The 17,266-nt window shown below is 40.9% G+C and overlaps 1 protein-coding gene across 1 annotated transcript in view; it reads left to right on the forward strand.

Moving 5' to 3' along the window:
* Nucleotides 1–16,578, forward strand: part of LOC115778838 (cilia- and flagella-associated protein 69-like) — a 32,278-nt gene extending 15,700 nt beyond the window's left edge. The window contains 5 exon segments of the mRNA XM_030727192.1: nt 112–140; nt 142–189; nt 15,840–16,037; nt 16,287–16,373; nt 16,483–16,578. Of these exon segments, the coding sequence (XP_030583052.1) occupies nt 112–140; nt 142–189; nt 15,840–16,037; nt 16,287–16,373; nt 16,483–16,578 (458 nt within the window).
* The last annotated feature ends 688 nt before the right edge of the window (nt 16,579–17,266 follow it).

Consider the following 17,266-nt stretch of genomic DNA (forward strand, 5'->3'; position numbering starts at 1 on the left):
CCGTATTCAGTTTATGTCTTACTGATTTTGAAATATCCTATCATGATGTGTTGTGTTGGTTATATTTGCATGTTATTGTCTAATCAGAACATCCAAAATGTTACCTTTCAGGCTTTCAGGAGCTTCCTGGATTGTTGGCCAAAAGATTATGTGACTCTGACCATCATCAGGAGATATCTAGACTTTAAGGTAAAAAGTGAGGGAAAATTGTGTTAATGCTTCATACAATAGTGTAAGTAGCCTTTTGAAAATCATGCTTTGGTGTGCCTAGATCTTAAGAAACTGTTGGAAATTTTTATCACTTTGATATTGGTATTTATTGCTACTATTGTTGTATCATTTATTAACAATTATATCAGTCACACACTGGATTAATGCACACTGTGTGCTTTAAATTAGTAGGATAAAGCTGAGACCTGTTAAATCTATTTCTCATTTATGCTTAAGGCCTTGGTGGGATTCAGGAACATCTTTGGTTCACATGATATTGTGACCTCATGTTGTATTTTAGGTAACTTTATGACAAGTGGGCCCCAAGAGTTGAGTTCTGCAGACCCACCTGTGTTTGTGTAACATGAATTAGTGAGGGGATAAACTGTAGCTTAGTGGGGATTGTCTGAGAGGTGTTTTCATAGCAGAGGTTTGTTGGAAGAAGATCCTTCATTATGACATCTGTTGTAACCCATTAGGTACTCTGGTGACGTGTGTTCCTTTAGTACACGTGGGACGAAAGTTAGAAGAGCCCCAGAAGGTGATTGGCTGGGGTTCAAGTTTCAGGGGGGTTGAGACTTTATGCAAATTGAGAGGGGTCAAAGGCAAGTGGGCAGTTACCATCTTTAAGGTTATAAAATGATGTGCCCGCTCTTTGTCTCTCTCTTGCTCTGCTCTTCCTCTTCTCTTCCTGTCTCTGCATCTTTCTCTGTCTCTTTGTTTCTCCCCTGATCTGAGAAATGTTTATGATTCGGTTAAACAAATTTCATCAGGATTGACTGATTGTTACACCAGCATCATAATGTGAAAGGCATGAGTGCAGGTTTTAATGAAGAGTCAAATACATATGTTTATAGTCTGTCTGATCAGGGATAACATTAAGACCACCTGCCTAACATTGTTTTCAATTCAGTTTTATTTATACAGCACCAAATCACAGCAAACAGTCGCCTTGAGGCACTGCAAGCTAAAGACACTACAGTAATTACAGAACAAATCCCAAAAATCAAAACGACCCCCTATGAGCAGCACTTCGTGGCAGTGGGAAGGAAAAACTCCCTTTAACAGGAAGAAACCTCCAGCAGAACCAGGCTCAGGGAGGGGCAGTCATCTGCTGTGAGGGGAGAGAGACAGGACACAAGATAGTGACTTGATTCCCATATTTCAGATTGAGATGCTTTGGCATGACCTTGGTCTTTTGCCTGTGACGACCCCTGCCTGTTTTCACTCTTCAGGTGTTTCAGGTCTTTGGTGGGCAGGGCAGGAATCATCAGTGCCAACCAGGAACACCTGGGCCATGTGTTCCCAGGCTATAAATCTGAGGCAGGAACTTCTTTCTGGGTGCTGTGCACCAGCCTGTTGCCAATATGTTTTGTGTTATCTTTGTTTCCTTTAGGTTTTTGTTATTTGCTGTATTTGCAACACTTACAAACATCTCTCCACACATGTACACCCTACTGGCTTCCACACCTCATCTGTCTTTAGTTCTGTTGTTTAAGTTTGTTGAATAAAATCCTTTTAAAATGGCAAATGGTGTGTCCACCCTTTTTTTCATGGCCTTACAAGCCAGGTTGTGACATGCCCCAGTGTTTTCTATTTGTTCTTTCAAGTCCTGTTCTTGCAGGGACCACTGTGCAAGAACAGGACTTGGTTAGCACTGTTGGTTAGCACTGTTGCCTCCCAGCCAGAAGGTCCTGGGTTTGAATCCACCTTGGCCCAGATATGAGTTTGCATTTTCTCCCCGTGTCTGTGTGGGTTTTCTCCAGTTATAGAAAAAACACCTTTATTATCATTATACAGAATATACCATGAGATTGGAGATTGTACAGTGATACTCTGGTTTCCTCTCACAGTCCAGAGACATGCAGTTACTGTGGTAATGTTAATTGTGATTCTAAATTGCTCATAGGTGTGAAAGGTTGTCTGTCTCTGTGTGTTGGCTCTGCGACAGGCTGGCGACCTGTACAGGGTGTACCCTGCCTCTCGCCCTATGACAGCTGGGATAGGGCGAGAGGCAGGGTACACCCTGTACAGGTCGCCAGCCTGTACAGGGTGTACCCTGCCTAGTTTAAGAGTTTATTTAAAGATTAAAGTAGTTTAAAAATAAAAAAGGTTAAAGTTGGGCAGGGATCCTCAAGTCCAGGCCTCGAGGTCCGGTGTCCTGCAACTTTTAGATGTGTCTCTGCTTCAACACACCTGAAGTAGGGGGAAAAATGAACGACAATAGGAGAGAGGAAAGATAAGATCCCAGCAATCAGAAAATGATCCCCTATGAGCAAGCACTAGGCGACAGTCCAGCAGAACCAGGCTCAGGGAGGGGCGGCCATCTGCTGTGACCGGCTGGGGTGAAAGGAAAGAGAGGAAGGATAGTAGGAAAGGTAGAGAGGAGGGGAGAGAGGGAGAGTGGAGAGAATAAGGAGGAAGAGGAGGCTTAATCCTCAGGCGGACCTGAGCAGCAGAACCACGACCAGATGCCACGTCGTCGGTTCTCATTCTGTTCTTGCTTTTTCAGCTTCTTTGCCTCTTTTTCCTGTCGTTTCTGCTCTTTTTTTGCTTCTTTCCCTTGAATTTTCTGCTCTTTTTTTGCCTCTTTTTCCTGTCGTTTCTGCTCTTTTTTTGCTTCTTTCTCTTGAAGTTTCTGCTCTTTTTTTGCCTCTTTTTCCCGTCGTTTCTGCTCTTTTTTTGCTTCTTTCTCTTGAATTTTCTGCTCTTTTTTTGCCTCTTTTTCCTGTCGTTTCTGCTCTTTTTTTGCTTCTTTCCCTTGAATTTTCTGCTCTTTTTTTGCCTCTTTTTCCTGTCGTTTCTGCTCTTTTTTTGCTTCTTTCTCTTGAATTTTCTGCTCTTTTTTTGCCTCTTTTTCCCGTCGTTTCTGCTCTTTTTTTGCTTCTTTCTCTCGAATTTTCTGCTGTTTTCTTTCTTCCTCTTCTTGTTTTTTCACCTGCTTGTCTAATTCTTTCTCTCTGGCTTTCAGCAGTTTTTTTTCTATTTCATCTTTCTCTTTCAGGAGCTTTATTTTATTACTATCATTATCTATGTCTGACTGTCCGAGCTGCAAATTCCTCTCTTCCAGCAGGTTCATTGTCTCTTGTTGTCTCTTTATGAGCTCTGCTCTGTCAGTCTTTTTCTCCTGAATGTCTTTCTGCACTTCTGTCAGTGCTTTCAATACCTGACTTACTATCTGACATTCCTGATGCTGTCCATGCAGACCTTTCTTTCCCTCCTCCAGCTGTTTTTCTTCATTGAATTTTTTCTTTTCTTCCTTAAATTTTTTCCTTTCTTCTCGAAGCTCTATGGCGGCCATTCTCAACCCCCCTTGGATTTTATAGACCTCCCAGTGCTCATCCATCAGCTTTTTATTTTCTTCTTCGAGAGCCAGCAACCCCTGCTCCACCATCTCTCTGTGTGCTGCCTCATTCCACTCAGCCTCGGCTTTCTGAAGGTCTGCAACTTTGAGAGACAGAGTCTCGTTCTCCTGTTTCAGGTTCAGGATTTCCTCGTTTGCCTCATTCCACATAACCTCGGCTTTCTGAAGGTCTGCAACTTTGAGAGACAGAGTCTCGTTCTCCTGTTTCAGGTTCAGGATTTCCTCGTTTGCCTCATTCCACAGAACCTCGGCTGTCTGAAGCTGTGCAAGTTTGAGAGACAGTTGCACACCTTTCAGGTTCAGGATTTCCTCGTTTGCCTCATTCCACATAACCTCGGCTTTCTGAAGGTCTGCAACTTTGAGAGACAGAGTCTCGTTCTCCTGTTTCAGGTTCAGGATTTCCTCGTGTGCCTCATTCCACAGAACCTCGGCTGTCTGAAGCTGTGCAAGTTTGAGAGACAGTTGCACACCTTTCAGGGACAGGATTTCCTCGTTTGCCTCAATCCACAGAACCTCGGCTGTCTGAAGGTGTGCAACATCGGCATACAGAATCTCATTCTCCTGTTTCAGGTTCAGGATTTCCTTGTTTGCCTCATTCCACTGAGCCTCGACTTCCTGAAGGTGTGCAACTTTGAGAGACAGAATCTCATTCTCCTGTTTCAGGTTCAGGATTTCCTTGTTTGCCTCATTCCACTGAGCCTCGGCTTTCTGAAGGTGTCCAACTTTGGCAGAGAGAGTCATGTTCTCCTGTTTCAGGTTCACGATTTCACTGTCCCTCTGCTGAAGCTGCTCTTTCAGCCTCTTCATGTCCAGTTCAGAGTCCCTGGGCTCTTCCTGAGCCTCTGAACAAACCTGGTCCCTTCGCTCCTCCATTTTGGATTCCAGCAGTGAGGTCAGCTTGATGATTTGCTCTTTATTTGGTGTTGCTTCATCATTTAGCTTTCCCACTTGAATCTCATATTGGTCCTGCTTTGTTTGCATGTCTGCCTTTTGGACATGCAGCTCGTTGATGCACAACTCCTTTAATTCATCTTTTTTAGAAATGAGTTCATCAAAGTCTTTCCGAATGCTGTTGAGACCAAGCATACATTCTAGCAGACGATGCAACAATTCAGGGTTTTGGTGCTGGTTACTCATGAATGACATTTTAATGAGAAACACAATGGTATATCTGGTATAAGAATAAGATAATATCTGATTTTCTCTGCAGAAGAACAAAATTCCTTGTGAATCGCTCGACTGTATCTACTGAAAGTGTGTGTAATGTAATGTGTCGGTCCTTTGAACCTATGACTAAGATGATGACGTAATATTACGTCATTATCAAAGGCCGTTTGGAACAGGCCCAGCCTACAAAAACATTCCATGCCCCGCCCATTGAGAATGGAGCCCCCCCCCACCTTACTCTTGACTTCCTGTCTGTCAGCACTGTTGCCAACTTAGCGAATTTGTTGCTAGATTTAGCGGATTTTCAGACCCCGCTAGAGTTTTCCCGCTGACGTCGGCGACTTTTGGAGAGTTTTTTGTTAACCAGAAATCCTCCGCTATCTCCGTGTTTTGTGTACATACAGCCTTCGTACTGCGTCCGTTCGTACGCTTTGGCATCGCCCGGACCCCCAAGAGTACCTGGCTGTTGGTTTGTACCGTAAGTCACGTGACGTTAATAGCGGAAGTGGGTCTGTTTTTTTTTTTTTTTTTTTTTTTTTTTTTTTTTTTTTTTTAGAATCAAGTAAAACATTTAAACAAACTGCAGACTCAACATTGTTTAACAGTTTCAGAGTTAAGATTATAAAAACAGAATTTAGTCTAGTCTACATACAAATTTGACATGAGATCAGCAAGTAAATTGTTTGCTGCCAATAGAAAAAATAAGTAATAAAGTTGTGTCCATGAATCTATATTTTTATTACTGATTTTTTTTTAATTTATTTTTTTTTAATTTATTTATCAATACAAAAAATAGATTGCTACAACTTCACAACTTCTTATTTTCTAATATAAGAAAGAGAAAAAAGAGAACAAATAGAAAAAAACAAGAAAAACAAAACAAAATAACAAAACAATGACCATTTCACATTAAAAGATCTTTTAGATAATAACTCTTAAACAATACCTCCTTACAAAAGTCAGATTTTAGTAACAGGATAACTATATTATACAAATATTCACATGGATTTATTAGAATCTATAAGCAGAATGAGATCACAGTATAATTATGAACAGAAACAGACCTGGACAAAAAAAAGAACCTGGGGTTTATAACAAATCAAATTCTTCTATAAGTAAGAAAAGTTTAGTTGCAGGGGCTGTATTAATTTTTTTTAAGGATTTCGAAAATAATGAAAAGTCATTTTTTAACGCTTTTTCGTTTGGGATCGATTTTGTGCAACGACATTTATGGATGAAATACTTGGCAAACAATATGACATTATTTATCAAGTATTCAGCTTTTTTGTTTTTTATTGATATACCATATTTGACCCCCTTCCAGGTAAAAGTATCTATATGAAGAGATTTAGACAGCAACCAGTTATGTATTTCCTTCCAAAAGTTGCATACAACCTCGCACTCAAAAAACAGATGTTCTGTTGATTCCAACAATGATTTACAAAAATAACAATTCTCCATTTCAAATTTGAATATTCTTTTAATAAATTCCTGCGAAGGATAAATTTCATTTAAAATTTTAAAATGGATTTCTTTGACTTTAGGAAGGATTGGAAATTTCAGGAACGGAAGTGGGTCTGTTCGTGGCCCCCGGTGGATAGGACGCCGCATTGAGCTGGTGGACCCATTGCTGTGATACGTCAGCGCATATGTCTGGATTTACTGAGCTGGCTGAAATCCTGCTGACTGAAGGATGGAAGTTTGTTCATTCAGTCTGTTTACATGTTTTGTTCTCTTACACAGGAGGAAGTCCTTTGGTGAAGTGTACTTCACTGCAAACTGGCTTTTTAAAGAATCAGTCAGCCGTTTGCTACTTTTGCTCTGTATCTTTTCTGTTTACATTTTAATAGCACAGCTGCGAGTCTTTTCTTAGGAAAGAAAAAAGCATTTATTTATTTTAGGAACATTATTATTTAAATATGCTTGTGGTTTATTTTTGAGCAATTTCTCATGTACATCTACAGTTAATAAAAGTGTCTGTGTGACATTTGGGACATGTAGCTTTGACTCAGAAGTGCCTTTTTGTTTATTCCTATGGGAAGAAAAAATATCAAAATATATTTAATATGTCACCATTCAGGTAAAAAAATATTGAGATATTATTTTGGGCCATATTCCCCAGCCCTAGTAGTTCTAAACATATTTAGGGTGTTTTTTCTTTACTTTTTGACAGCGGGTTTACCAGTTCATATCATGCCATGATATGAACTGTAACAACCCTCAACATAGCACTGAGTTATGCACTATGTATGAGAATGTTGTGACGTCCCTTCTTACCTCAAGTAAGCCTCTGTATGAAACCAACTCACATGGTATCAAGCCAGGCTGGAATGACTGTAGGAGAGCTTCAAGGAGAGGCCAGAAGGGCTCTTAATGCATGTGTCCTGGCCTCGCTAAGCACTGTGACTTTTAGCAGTAACTCAGCTATACAGGTAGCTAAACACTTTCCCATCCGTCCACCAAGAAGCACTCCATTTGGTTCTTTAGCAGGGTTTAATGAGAATCGTGTAAAACTGTAACACACAAAGGTACAGAAAATGAATGCCAGCTAGGCTAACACATTGGGCTAACACAAGTAAAAATGTCTATCTTCCCATAAACATGACGAGTTACAAATTATGATTTATATGACAAGCAAATTAGAACAGTACTTACAGCCGATGCCGTTTCTTCTTTTTTTGCACTTAGATTAAAGAAAACACAACAAAAAAGGCTTCTTTCAGAGCACACGGATCAACCGGCCCTCTTCCTCTCTGGTAAACAAGCCACAGCAATAAAGGTAACCACAAGATGGCGTCAGCGAACTAGCAATAGACAAAACTACAACATTTGCCACTAGGTGGCCCCAGCAGATGAACCCAATACTGAACGACATTAAATTAAACAGGTTTCACTACACTCCCCGCCTGGCGTCTTTAAGAGATGCCACTAAATCAAATGTCCACCTTACTAGGTGTCAACAGAAGAATCAATTCTGAGATTGGTCGGCTGAATGTCTTTACACCCTGATGTCTTGCAACTTTAACATCCACTTTCCTCACAAGCCCGTCCTTGCTGGGGTATGTCTTATCAACAAGTCCCATGGGCCACTCGTTGCGCTTTGCAGTGGAGTCCTTCAGGAGGACAACATCTCCTTCCTTGAGATTTGTTTTCTTTACGAGCCACTTTTGACGACCTTGAAGGGTGCAGAGATATTCTTTCCGCCATCTTGTCCAAAAGTTGTTGGCTAGTATCTGAACTCTCTTCCATTGACTCTTGAAGACGTCCTTCTCTGTCAGGTTGTCTGGAACTGGAGGAGGCGCTCCTATTTTCTGAGTAAGAAGCATAGCTGGAGTTAAGACCAGTGGAGCTTCAGGATCTGTGGAAACCGGCACAAGGGGTCTAGCATTAACAATAGCTGTGACCTCTGCCATGAAGGTCACCAAGACTTCGTGGGTGAGCTGAGGTTGCTTCACATCTAGGAGTAGAGCATCTAGAATGCGGCGAGAAACCCCAATCATTCTTTCCCAAGTCCCACCCATGTGGGACGCATGGGGCGGGTTGAATTTCCATGTGCACCTCTGTTCTGTTAGATAGTCTTTGATCGTGTTATTGGCATCTTGCGGTGATAGTTTCAGCTCATTACAGGCACCAATAAAGTTGGTCCCTCTGTCAGACCTGAGTTGCTTGGCTGGTCCGCGGAGTGAAAAGAATCTCCGGAGAGCATTGATGAAGCTTGAGGCAGTCATTGTTTCCACAACCTCAATGTGGATGGCCCTGGTAGACATGCATGAGAACAACACTGCCCACCTCTTGGTGTTTACCTGGCCTCCTCTTGTACGTTTTGTCACAATCTCCCATGGGCCAAAGACATCCAGGCCCACATATGAGAATGGTGGGTCCACTTTGAGCCTTTCTTCAGGTAGGTCAGACATAAGCTGTTGTTCTGACAGTCCACGTAGTTTTCTGCAAAACACACACTTGTGAATGATGGTGCTTATGAGCCGCTTACCTCCAACCAACCACAGTCCACTGGTGCGAACGGCTCCTTCTGTTAGATGCCTTCCCTGGTGTTTCACTCTCTCGTGATGATGACGCACTAGCAGAGTTGCAATGTGGTGTTTGTTGGGTATTATGACCGGATTTGTCTCGTTTCTTTGTAACATAGAATGCTGCAAACGTCCTCCAACTCTCAGGAGCCCCTCATTGTCGATGAATGGATTGAGTCTGAGAATAGGGCTGTTCTTTGATAGACTTTGATCTTTCCTGACTGCAGAGATTTCCCGTGAGAAGCACTGTTGTTGCACTGTGTGAATGATCAGTCGCTCCGCTTTATCCATTTCTGAAGATGAGATGTTGTTGCAGCAATGCCAACCTCGACAGCTGTTACTGTTTTTGTTTGAGAAGCTTTGAGTGATGTGAATGAGTCTGGCAACCGCTTTCAGGAGAGATTTCCAATTGGAAAAATGTTCAAAACGACTTGAAAATGGTTTGTGAGCTGATGACTCTGTTACCACATTGGCGACGTTCACCCTGACCTCTGTGTCATCATCTGGATTGATAAGCAAGTGTTGTTCGTCTGAACCAATCTTTGTCGAGTCCGTGTCTGTGAGGAATCTTGGTCCAGTTAACCAGAGGGTGTTGACAAGCTCTTCTGCTGCAACTGATCTCGAGCCACAATCTGCTGGATTGAGTTCAGTGGGCACAAATCTCCACTGATTAGGCTGAGACACTTGTCTGATGCGCTGCACTCTGTTACTGACAAAAACGTAAAATCTTCTTCTCTCATTGTGAATGTAGCCTAAAACTACCTTGCTATCTGAGAAGTACCTGACAGCATCCAGTTTTACATCTACCTCATGCATAATAGTTTCCGCAACTTCTACTGCTAGGACAGCTGCACAGAGCTCTAATCTTGGGACTGTTAGCTCAGGCTGGGGGGCGAGTTTTGATTTGCCAAAGATGAACCCCACTTCATGATGACCATCATCATGGGTGACTCTCAAGTATGCGACAGCTGAGATAGCCTGTACTGATGCGTCAGAAAAAACACAAAGCTCAATTGTCTTGGCTTGACTCACTGGAAATGTGACGTATGTTCTTGGAATATGAAGGTTTTTCAAAACTGAGAGGGACTCTTGCCAGCGTCTCCACTCTTCGTATTTACTTTGAGGCAGAGGAGCATGCCACTCAATATTGTCTGTAGTAATGTCTCTGAGAATCATTCTTCCTCTTATTGTGATAGGTGCTAGAAAGCCCAACGGGTCAAACAAGCTATTTACCGTAGACAGCACACCGCGTCTGGTGAATGGTTTCTGATTCTCTGGGACCTTGAACGTAAAAGTGTCTGTCATGAGGTTCCAGATAACCCCCAGGCTGCGCTGTATGGGGGGATCATCTGTGAACAGGTCTAGATCTTTTATATCCTTGGCTCTGTCTTCAGCTGGGAAGTGGTTGATGACATCGACACTGTTTGACGCTACCTTGTGAAGTCGCAGGTTGGAAACGGATAGCATTTCTTGAAGCTGCTCTACTGTCTTTGTGGCCTCAGCTTCTGATGTGAAAGACAGCAGTGCATCATCCACGTAAAAATGTCTCTCCACTAACTCTGTTGTTTTGCAGCCATAGACTTGCTCCATTTCCTTTGCTGCCCTCCGTAGGCCATAAATGGCGATTGCAGGTGATGGACTGTTCCCAAATATGTGAACTCTCATGCGGTATTCGACCACTTCGTTTCCTGGCTGATTGTCGCGGTACCACAAAAACCTGAGCATGTCTCTGCACTCTTCTTGAACCACAAAGCAGTGGAACATCTGCTCTATATCTGCTAAAACTCCAATTGGGCCCACTCTGAATCTCATCAGAACTCCAAGTAGACTGTTATTTAGGTCTGGACCCTGCAGCAAAACGTCATTCAGTGAGACGCCGTCAAACTGTGCAGATGAATCAAACACAACACGTATTTGGCTGGGCTTTTGCGGATGATAAACTCCAAAAGTGGGTAAGTACCACCTTTCCTTTTCTTCTTCGAGTGGTGGAGCAAACTCAGCATGATGATTATTAAACAGCCTTTGCATAAACTCAAAAAAGTGCCTTTTCATTTCAGGTTTCTTCTGAAGATTACGTTCTAGAGAGGCAAAAGGTTTCTCTGCATATTCTCTGTTATTAGGCAGCTTGCGACGAGGATGTCGGAATGGGAGAGGAGCGACCCAGCTATTTGAATCATCTTGGAGAAAGCCTTTTTTCATTATTTCCAAGAAGCGTTTGTCTTCAATAGAGGGAGCTAACTGGTGATCATGAATTGTTCTGGAAAACACTGAAAGTGTGTCTGATGTTCCTGTGTACAAGTCTCTTACTTTTATTTTGTTCTCACACCCTAAAAATGTAGAAGGTCTGCCACTGTCAGATATGTATGTCTTCATGCTACTCACTGTTGGAGGCCCATGCATTCCATTGACACAGACATCACCTACTACCACCCAGCCGAGATCCAATTTTTGTGCAAATGGTTCATTATTCAGTCCGTTTATCTGCTTCCGTACTTTGTGCACTCTCAACAGGTCTCTTCCTATCAGCAGGAGAATCTCAGCATTGGGGTCGAGAGGAGGGATCTCTGAAGCTATTTTGTTCAGGTGCTTGTGGTGATAGGCCACTTCCGGTGTTGGGATTTCTTTCCTGTTGTTAGGGAGATTGTCACATTTAATCAATGTGGGAAGCTGCAGACATAACCATGGGCTCTTCTTCCATAGGCTTGTGTTGCACCCATACACGTTGTGATGCTGTAAGGAGCCTCAGTGCCATGTATGTCAAACTTATCAAAAAACTCACTTCTTGCCAGGGAGAGATTGCTCTGGTCATCCAGAACTGCATACATCCTCATACTCCTCTGCTGTTGGCCTGAGGGATACACATTAACCAGAATAATCTTGGAACACGATTTACCACTTTGTCCTATGCCACAGACTTTAGTGCAGTTTGAGCTTATTTCCTGTTTCGTCTCTTCCTCCCCGCCGTCCTCTGCACACGGTGGGGCCTGACTTGAGGATTGAACAGTGCTTGTTCCACTGAAATGCATGGCACTAACATGTTTGTCACTTGCACATTCCAAACATTTGATTGGAGCTTGACAGTTTTTGGCCGTATGACTTGTAGAAGCACAGCAGCGATAGCAGATCATGTGTTCTTTGAGAAGTTTTTTGCGTTCATCAAGAGTCATTTTAACAAATCCTCTGCACTTACTCAATGGGTGCGGTTTGTTATGGATAGGGCATTGTTTTTCTGGGTTAACAGGGATTTTCTCTGTTGATTTGACAGGAGTGCTTATTTGATCTTGTGTGACATTTGTTTTATTGACAGCAACTGGGTGTCTGACTGGTGCACATTTTTCCTTTCTCTGAGGAGCACACGCGGATGAGAGAGTCTTAAAACTTGGATCATTCCTTATTTCAGCTTCTGCGCACACAAATTCTTGGAAGAAGGAGAATGGTGGGAAAGACACGTTATGTTCTCTTTTAAATCTAGAACCTTGTGACATCCAGCGTTCCTGTAGAGGGTAGGGGAGCTTCTCTACAATTGGCTGGACACCTCTAGCCGTGTCCAAATAGGCTAAACCACACAACTTATTACTTTGCTTTGCAATCTGGAGCTCTTGTAGAAGATCTGTTAGCTCTAGAAGTTTGCGGTTATCTTTGGATTGGATTTTAGGAAAGGCTTCAAGTCTTGAGAAAAGACCATTTTCAATTGCCTCTGGTGAGCCATATATTTTGTCCAGTCTTGCCCATATTGCTTTTAGTCCATCCATAGGCCGGTTAACATTAACTGCTCTTATTCTGGCCGCATGCTCACTTGACTCCTTGCCAAGCCACTTCACCATCAGATCGACTTCTTCACTAGGTGTCAGCCCTAGTGGTTCTATAGCACTGATGAATGAAGCTCGCCATGCTTGATAATGTTCTGCAGTGTCATCAAATTTGCCCAGACCAGATGTTATGACTTGGTTGCGTGCTAAAAACCTTGCCAGATCAAATGTGGGATTTCCTGAGTTTACATTAGAGGTAGGGACAGCAGTTTTCACATTAACATTGTGCATTGTGTCACCTCCATGGTTGGAGTTGAAGTTGGGGGATTGTTCGATGTGTCCTCCTGTCATGTTTAGCTGATGAATGGGAAGAGACTTGAATTCATCTGATGCTGCGTATTGTTGCGTAGTTACAGCAACGGGCATAGGTACTGTATATTGTTGCATGTTAACAGCACTGGGCATAGTGTTAGGTGGGTGTGAGTGAGTCCCCTCATCCTTGTAGTTGTACTGACTGAAGTAAGATGACTGCTCTTTTACATAGTCTTCTGTCCTTTTCAGTGTTTGTATGGCTACAGGGCTGCGCTCGGATGTCTCACTGTATTTTCCTTCTTCTATGTCTGCTGCTACTGCCTCAAATACTTTTGCTTCAGCATTAGCAGCTGTAACTTCCCTTTGGAGAGTGAGTGCACGCAGTGATGCCTCAAGTTTTACCTTCTCAATCTGAATATGTGTCTCTTTTTCATGAAACTCCAATTTAGCTTTAGCTGCTTCAGCCTTAGCTCTTGCTTTTTTTTTTTTTTTTTTTTTTTTTTATTCAATTTATTTCGAACAATCAAAATAAAATAAAAAACAACAACGAAAAATAAATAAACGTGTAGGAAAATAAAACATACATATAACCATATATGCATATATACACACATATTCACCATTATAACAAATGCAAATCAAACATCAATAAATAAATAAATAAAATGACCAGCAATGTATTTTATAACAATCTCAAGGTGTTCGAAAACGGAGCAGGAAGAAGCAATAGCTTATCTAGTCCTGTCCCCATTGCCTTTTACAAGTTCATAATTAAACTGAATTATAATATTAACCAAACATTTTAACCAAACATGCATACTCTAACACCAGCATGCATGGCTACACACACCTACCCATGCCAAAGTGCCCTGTGATACAATCTACCCAATCTTCTATAGATCATTTTAATGTACATGAAGCTACAATCCAACAATAACAAAAATAACAAAACATCTCATTCGTATTTATACACATTATTTATATGCTCCTTATATTTTTTCTTGAATTGTGCAATAGTTGTACTTAATTTCATCATCTAGACCATTCCACAAACGCACTCCACAAACTGATACACACATACTTTTAAGATTTGAGCGAACACATGGTTGAACAAAGTTACATTTCCCTCTTAGATCAAACCTTCCTTCTCTATTTTTAAAGAAATTTTGAATATTCTTTGGAAGCATACTGTTTTTTGCTTTAAACATCATCTGAGCAGTTTTAAATTTTACTAAATCCATAAATTTCATAAGTTTTGATTTAAAGAATAGTGGATTTGTGTGTTCCCTATACCCAACATTATATATCATTCTCAGTGCTCTTTTTTGCATAATACATATTTTTTGTAGAGAACTCTTATATGTGTTACCCCAAACTTCAACACAATACTCCAAATATGGTAGTAACATTGTACAGTATAAAGTGTGCAAAGTTTTAATATTCAAGATATGCCTATTTTTCCCTAATATCCCTATAATTTTTGCCATCTTATTACACACATGTTTGATATGGGGTTTCCAACATAACTTGTGGTCCAATATTACTCCTAGAAACTTATGTTGAAAAACTTGCTCAATCCTTACATTATTAATTTCTAACTTTACCATAGTATTAATTTCTTTATTTCCAAACAACATAAATTTTGTCTTAGTTAAATTTAAAGATAATTTATTTCTGTCAAACCAATATTTAAGTTTATCAATTTCTTTACCAACATCATCCAAAACCTGTTTTAGATCATCCCCAGTATAAAAAATAGTTGTATCATCAGCAAATATAACAAAATTCAAAACATTAGTCACTCTACATATATCATTAATATACATAATAAACAATTTGGGACCCAATACAGTCGGCTTTAGCTGCGGCCAAGCCGACTGAGGAGCATGTAGATGACCATGAGGCTACGGAACGGACGTGGTACACTGTATTTTGATACATGTCCTTATTTGATTGCCCATCACTTGCCTTCTCTTCATTATCTTTGTTGTCCATGGCTCAGAAGTTGTCTTTTTCCTTTGTCTATTCTGCATGGGACGGCTTTTTACTGTCCTGGCCTCGCTAAGCACTGTGACTTTTAGCAGTAACTCAGCTATACAGGTAGCTAAACACTTTCCCATCCGTCCACCAAGAAGCACTCCATTTGGTTCTTTAGCAGGGTTTAATGAGAATCGTGTAAAACTGTAACACACAAAGGTACAGAAAATGAATGCCAGCTAGGCTAACACATTGGGCTAACACAAGTAAAAATGTCTATCTTCCCATAAACATGACAACGAGTTACAAATTATGATTTATATGACAAGCAAATTAGAACAGTACTTACAGCCGATGCCGTTTCTTCTTTTTTTGCATTTAGATTAAAGAAAACACAACAAAAAAGGCTTCTTTCAGAGCACACAGATCAACCGGCCCTCTTCCTCTCTGGTAAACAAGCCACAGCAATAAAGGTAACCACAAGATGGCGTCAGCGAACTAGCAATAGACAAAACTACAACATTTGCCACTAGGTGGCCCCAGCAGATGAACCCAATACTGAACAACATTAAATTAAACAGGTTTCACTACAGCATGTATACCCCGCTCACTGAGAGGAGGGAGGTTATGTTTGTTTATCTTCCTCTTAGCAATATAACTGATAATGTTTTGAACCAAAATTAATGAAACTTTGTGGAAATATTTCCTAGGGCCCCAAGAACATGTGATTAGTTTCAAGGTCATTGATAGTTTTTAGAACATTTTAAAAATCTCACCATTGAGAGGACAATTACTTTCCCACACAGGGCCAAGTAGGTCTGGACTGCATTTTCTATTTGCTCAGGTTATATTTGTCTAATATTATAATTTGTTTGATGATCTGAAACATTCAAGTGTGGCAAAGATGCAAAAAAGCTAAGAAATCAGGAAGGGAGCGAGGACTTTTTCCCAGCACTGTGAAGAAAAGTCCTTGAGTTGAGTTGTACATAAACCCAGATAACACTGAGGTATCTGTCTGTCACGGTGCTGCAGGTCGGTGAGGTGTGGGCCGAGATCAGCAGGGAACTGAGTGTGGACGGCGTGAGGCCAGTTAGCCCCGATCGGGAGGCTCTGAGCACCATCTGTAAGACTGCAGAGGACACCGCAAGGAGGCTCATGGAAGAACAAAACAGCATCCTGGAGCACCATCAGGAGGAGGACGTCAGCGAGGAGGAGCTCACATACACAGAGGTGCTGAGAGTAAAACAGTGGAAACGCCTCACCTGAAACTTCCACCTTTTATGCCACACAAAGCAGATTCTTTTTTCCTTCATGAACTTCTGTACAGGTCAGATTTATTTCCACATGCATAACAAATCAATCCAGGTTTTCAGATCTATTCATTTCTTTAGTTTATTTTAATATATGTTTTCATTAGGCCTAGTTTTCCTTTGGGACATCTTTGTTTTAATAATGATTTTGTGTCTTTTTTAATCCCAGATGAAGTCTCGCTGGAAGCAAAAGGAGTTCATTACCAAATCATGGGAAGATTACGTTTCCAGGACTTCAAACTACGAGACCTTAAAGGTTGAAATATTTTAACTACAACCGTGAATTCCCCCTATTATTAACAATAATATCTGCATTCTCATCATAAGTTGCGAGAGTATTTTTTTGTTATGCTCTTTGAATGCAGGAAGTAAAAGCACAGAGGGAAAAGTATGCTGAATGATCCAGAGCTAAACCAAAGGACGAGGGCGCTGCTCTTCATCCTGCAGAGGTCTCCCATTAAAACACTGCTTTATTTCATTTCTATGACTTTTATCCACAGAAGACTGAAAGCGTTTTAGTCAGACGAGCTCAAACCTCCAGTGTGTGCTGGTTCAGTCGGACTTTCTGACAAATGAAACATTTCGTGATGTTTGCCAGTCACCCTCCTACATATCTGCAGATCTCACTTCACTTGTTTAAGAACAGATGAGATGTGCTTTATTGATCCCAAACTTATTAAACTCCTTTGTTGTATCCATTAAATCTAAGTTAAGTGCAACAAAGTAACAACTAGCTTATCAAATAACTTAACTCTGCACTGGTGTTGAACAAAGTGTAAAATCATCTGCACCCAAACTGCATTCAGAGGTTTTATGAACTCAGAGGAAAGACTTAAAGAAGCTGGGCTTAGAACCAATGGTGATGATGGAGGTTGTGTAGTTCATTTCTAAGTTAATTTAAAATCAAATATTAGGGTGGTAACCAGGGTTATAATAGTTTTGGATTTTACATTATAGTTTAGTTTTAGTTAGTTTTTACTTTTTTTTTCTCTAATTCGGTTAGATTTAATTAGTTTTCAGATTGGTTTTTCTTGTTTTTATTAGTTTTTATTTTTGGTTTCATGCTTAGTTTTAGTTAGTTTCAGTATTAGTTTTAGTATTTTCATACCTAATCTGGTGCAAGATTCAAGGTGCAAAAGTGACTATTGT

The sequence above is a fragment of the Archocentrus centrarchus genome, chromosome 4 (assembly GCF_007364275.1).
Source record: "Archocentrus centrarchus isolate MPI-CPG fArcCen1 chromosome 4, fArcCen1, whole genome shotgun sequence".
Classification (NCBI taxonomy): Eukaryota; Metazoa; Chordata; class Actinopteri; order Cichliformes; family Cichlidae; genus Archocentrus; species Archocentrus centrarchus.